Below are 5,000 nucleotides of genomic sequence, written 5' to 3'. Positions count from 1 at the left end.
GTTGGCGCGATTGGGCATATCGTCGTGGGGGCCGGTGGAAAGGAGCACACCGTGGTGGCATCCGGCAGGAAGGAGCAAACTGTGGTGGATGCAGAAGCAGACTTTCGACCAGGTCGAAGAAGAGGTGCCTGTCCTTCTTTATTTGGAGGAAAGACAAACTGGTGTTTGGGGCCTGATGTTGTCGGTGCCTCGTCCAATTTTCCCCTCGGCAAAGGAAGCTGCGTATCTGCCACAGCAATTGGATCAAGTGGAGTCAGTCCCTGAGTGAGTACACTCATTTCCTGATCTTTTTGCCTCCGTTGAAACCTGATAATAAATGATATGTATTATTCATTTATATTAATTTAGAAGTATTCAGGTAATTTAAAGAAAATAATGTGCTTTGCTTACCACTGAATAAGCGTCTTCTGGTTTAGCTCAAAAAGCTGGATCACTGTTTCATCCATCAGCCTGCGACTGCCAAGCACCAGATCCCGGATGTGGTGGTAATCGGTCAGTATTTTAGACCACCTGTGCGTGCGAACACCAGCCTTCTTGGAAGTGGACTTGTGTACGGCACACAGCTTTGTACAAATGGCCTCAACCAAGCGGCTGGTGCTAGGCCACTGTGCTGGACCCTCAGGATGTCCAATCAGACAGCGCTTGATGCTCTCCACACCTGGAGTGACTCCGAAGCGCTTCCGTGCCTTAAAGCGCCCATGTGTCAGCTGAGGCTGATGTCGAGGCTGGTAGTTGATGCGCTGTTTATCAACATCCAGGAGAGCTGTCCACAGCTGAATGGCCTCTGTCACCTGCAGGTCAGTGAGGTAAGGAGCCTCACGAAGACCTACCAAATAAGCAGCCAGATCCTGCACCTTGTCCCACCCAGCAATGCCATCAGGTCCAATGACTACTCCCTGGTAAATACAGAATAAATTTAGTATATGTGGAATAAAAAAAGACTAAATAAAATTAAGTTCTTAATATATCTTACCTGAGCCTCAACAGAGAGACTGTCTCCAGACTTGGATGGCTGTGACGGCACTGAGGGGGCTGGGCTAGGAAGCTGTCCTTCTCCACCAGCTGATGTGGACGGCTCAGCCAGTAATGCTGGGGACTGAGGCAGAGGCGAAGATAAGGGGCTGTTTCTGAGATCACGGCAGGGGTCATCCTCATACAGCACTGGAACTGTGATGTCCTCCATGATCTCCTCCTCAAACCCGTCATCTTGTAGATCCTCGTCATCTACTTCCTCCACCAGCCTGCCTTCCTCCTCTGGGTTCTGGAGCACCGGAGTCAGGGTTTTGCCGGTCTGGCTGTAAAGGTGCTCCATTCCCAGCAATTCACCTTAAAAAAAATAAAACAATAAAAAAACATATATTAAATAAAACTAATGATAAAATAAACATTTAGATTACCATTTTGTGTAGTACATTAAAAGCTTAATGAATAACTTCCATAACAACTAATTATTGGATTTCTTGCCTGTATATGCTCCAGGAGGGTGATAGCGGTGATCCCAGGGCTTGCCTCCTGAGACATATCTTTTGGTGGACAATGAGCTTTGTGTTTTTCCTCTCTCTCTCCCTGCAGGTAACTGTGTCCACCTGGTAGCAATCATTGGATCTTTCTAGAGAGGAGAGAGAGTATTTAACCTGAGCTGCACTTCAAACCAGTGTTGGTGGTGTCAAGTGCAGTGGCGGAGCTTTTCTCCAAATTCAGACCTGACTCATGAGGTGAACGGATCAATTCTTTTTCCGGCTCTAAATGCGTATGATTGGCCCATGATGAACGAGTGACTCAGACCCGATAGAGGACTCAAGAGATGAACGGATCAATTCATTTTTCCAGCTCTAAACCCGTATGATTGGCCCGTGAGGAACGAATGACTCAAACCCGATAGAGGACTCGAGAGATGAACGGATCAATTCTTTTTTTGGCTCTAAACGCGTATTATTGGCCTGTGAGGAAGGAATGACTCAGACCCGATAGAGGACTCGAGAGATGAACGGATCAAATATTTTTCCTGCTCTAAACGCGTATGATTGGCCCGTAATAAACGAGTGACTCAGACCCGATAGAGGACTCGAGAGGTGAACGGATCAAATCTTTTTCGGCTCTAAACGCATATGATTGGTTTCTGCCTTTCCGCGATGAACGACACGAAATGTGATGAAGACTTGAAAATCAAGTCCCAAATCATATTGAAGATTCGTTTAAAATGAACGAAATGTTCATGATCGACCCATTACTAAACCTGGTTAGATACCTGCTCCAGTCGGGGATTGAACTTTGTGATCTACCCAAAGTGTTATTTATGGACATATTTCTTGAACCAGTACTGTTATATATGCATTGAGTAGTTTCTGGTGGCCAAAAAAAAACACAATATAACCTTAATTTCGCTTCTTTCTTTCTCAATTTCTCAAATTTTCTTATTTTTCTTGTGCTTTTTTCTTCCCCTTCCAAAACAGACTATTGTTCCCCAGCTTTAGCGGAGTCGGTAGAGGGTCCAGAGTTCAAGTCTGTGTTCGGGCATGAGAGACTCTTTGTGGAGCCACAGCTTTTGCCGTTGAGCTATCGCTTGCTGAAAGTTTCATCTAAATGCACAACACGTGTACTAGGCATGAGGACATGGGAGAACAGTCTTGTAGTCATGGCTGCGTGGTTAAGGCGATCGACTAGAAATCAGTTGGGGTATTCTCCCGCAGGTTCAAGTCCTGCTAACTATACCCACATCTTGTTCCTTTTTAAAATTGCAGCAGCCATCAATGTTTGCATTTCCATTGTTTCTTGGGAAAAGCGTTGTGCTGGTAGGAGGAGAAAAACAACTGTGTGTTCTCACTGAAGAGCAGTGGTGGTAAGAGTACAAAAAAATTGTACTCAATTACAAGTACTGTTACATTGCTAAAATTGTACTCAATTACAAGTAAAAGTACTGGTGTTAAAAAGTACTCAAGTAAAAGTACAAATTACTCTTCGTAAAAACTACTCAAATTACAAAATTACAAATTACTTTTTTAGCTTGGCGGTATTGGTGGAATTATCCATAAATGCGGAGTCAGACAAGATCCAGGCAGTAAAACACATTTTACATAACACATTTAAAGATACTATAAACACTTTTAAAACTGTGTAAACAGCATTAATTATAGATAATAATTATAGAGCACCTATAGAGGAAACCCACGCCAACATGGGGAAAACATGCAAACTCCACACAGAAACACCAACTGACTCAGCCAGGGCTTGAACCAACAAACTTTTTGCTTTGAGGCGATAGCAATACCCACTGCGCACCATGGTTATTTTACAAAAACAATGTTTTGTTATTTGGAGTATAAAGATAACAGAAATTTAAACAAATGCACGACTTTTTATCATTTCAAATGATGCCTCTTTTATCTGTACGATCAAAAGATGATGTAATAAATAAAAAAAAACACTTGCAAATTATGGAGAAACTTTGTTAATTACCTAATTCGCGAACTGAACCGTCAGAAACCACAGAACAACACTGCCTAGTGCCTAAACATATTATTAATAAATATAATATCACACAAATTAAGTTATGTCTTCTTACCATAATGTTTTTTTTTTAGATTATAGATTGAAGTCTTAAAAAAAGGGTTTCTGCAGGGTTTCTGCAGATATCATCTCATGACTTTTTTAAGACCTCTTTAAGACCATAAAGTATTAAATTTAAGACCTATATCACAATATCAAAAGCATGCAAGAGAAAATGCAAAAACACAAAATTTGTGGTAAAATAAAATTATTTAAATAGAACAGTACTGAAGACAGGTTAGATGCACCATTGAAGTGCAGGAACAAAAAAACAAAAGAAACAAACATTTTGAGGCTGATTTATACTTTCGCCTGGCTCCGCATTGCACACCTCCGCTGACTGTGCGCGCACCTCACGAAATGGATGAGGCTTTAATACTAGACGCGTTCGTCATTGTGATATTCTTTAAAACATCAGGGGCCAGTCAAAAGACACCTCACTGTAAAGTCAGACGGATAAACAGAGAAGTAAAACGTTTCCAGAACTACGTCATATCTTTAATATTGTTCAAGATTTTAAAAATAATTATTTTTCATTATTTTTATAATTTATTATGATTAAAAAATTGGGTGACGGGGTGGGGCAGTGGGTAGCGCTCTCGACTCAAGGCAAAAAGGTCGCTGGTTCAAGTCTTGGGTGGGTCAGTTGGCATTTCTGTGTGGAGTTTGCATGTTCTCCCTGTGTTTGCGTGGGTTTGCTCAAGATGCTCCGGTTTTCCCCACAGTCCAAAGACATGCATTTTAGGTGAAATAGGTAAGCTAAATTGTCTGTTGTTGTAAATGAGAACGGGTTGCAGCTGGAAGGGCATCCGCTGTGTAAAACATATGCTGGATAAATTGGCGGTTCATTCCGCTGTGGCGACCCCAGATTAATAAAGGAACTAAGCCAAAAAGAAAATTAATGAATGATTATAAAGTTTTATAACTATTCAAGATTTTTTTAATTAAAGTTTGATGCATCACTCACTTGTGTTTATATCTCGGACAGTTCTACCTATTAAAGTTAAATATCAATGACTACAGAACATGGGTTACTCTACAATTATTTTTTTTATTCTGGCAAGAATAATAGCAAAAAAAAATTTTTTTTTTTTTTTTGCCCACTTAACAGTTGACACATTATTGTCTTGCTAGTTTCTGTCCTCTACTAATGAGCTGAAAAGGCAATAATGGTCCAACAATCCTGTCCATTATCACCAATAAAGCCTAGAAATTGGGCATCAGTATACTGTAAGCCGATGGGCTCATATATTCTTTTCCAGTTATCAAATACTTAATTTGTTACTTAATTTTTGTTACATTGCTTTAACTTCAAAATGATACATCAGTTTAAAACCAATAAATGGTGGAAAAACATATTCTGTAATCTTAAAACCACCTGGGTCTCCACTTTTTTGTTGTAACAAACTAATCCCCCAGGTTTTTCCAAACTTTAACAAAACACTTCCTTTCCA

The 5,000-nt window shown here is 40.6% G+C and overlaps 4 protein-coding genes across 14 annotated transcripts in view; 2 read left to right on the top strand and 2 right to left on the bottom strand.

Annotated features, from left to right (window-relative positions):
• The window catches only part of LOC137490884 (uncharacterized), a 2,046-nt gene extending 717 nt beyond the window's left edge, over nt 1–1,329 (bottom strand). Inside the window, exons 1-3 of the mRNA XM_068219875.2 lie at nt 974–1,329; nt 391–896; nt 1–306 (exon numbers count right to left, since the gene is read on the bottom strand). The exon at nt 1–306 is cut by the window's left edge and continues 717 nt beyond it. Of these exons, the coding sequence (XP_068075976.2) occupies nt 1–306; nt 391–896; nt 974–1,312 (1,151 nt within the window). The 5' untranslated portion in view covers nt 1,313–1,329. The remainder of the gene's footprint in view (nt 307–390; nt 897–973) is intronic.
• Nucleotides 1–5,000, bottom strand: part of zgc:174653 — a 954,986-nt gene that overhangs the window by 169,815 nt on the left and 780,171 nt on the right. The window lies entirely within an intron of this gene.
• The window catches only part of znf1065 (zinc finger protein 1065), a 207,657-nt gene that overhangs the window by 52,232 nt on the left and 150,425 nt on the right, over nt 1–5,000 (top strand). The gene's annotated exons all lie outside the window — the stretch shown is intronic.
• Nucleotides 1–5,000, top strand: part of LOC108183924 (uncharacterized) — a 667,181-nt gene that overhangs the window by 562,018 nt on the left and 100,163 nt on the right. The gene's annotated exons all lie outside the window — the stretch shown is intronic.

The sequence above is a fragment of the Danio rerio genome, chromosome 4 (assembly GCF_049306965.1).
Source record: "Danio rerio strain Tuebingen ecotype United States chromosome 4, GRCz12tu, whole genome shotgun sequence".
In the NCBI taxonomy this organism is placed as follows: Eukaryota; Metazoa; Chordata; class Actinopteri; order Cypriniformes; family Danionidae; genus Danio; species Danio rerio.
The sequence above is the reverse complement of the archived record's forward strand: the minus strand, read 5'-3'. Positions and strand labels throughout refer to the sequence as shown.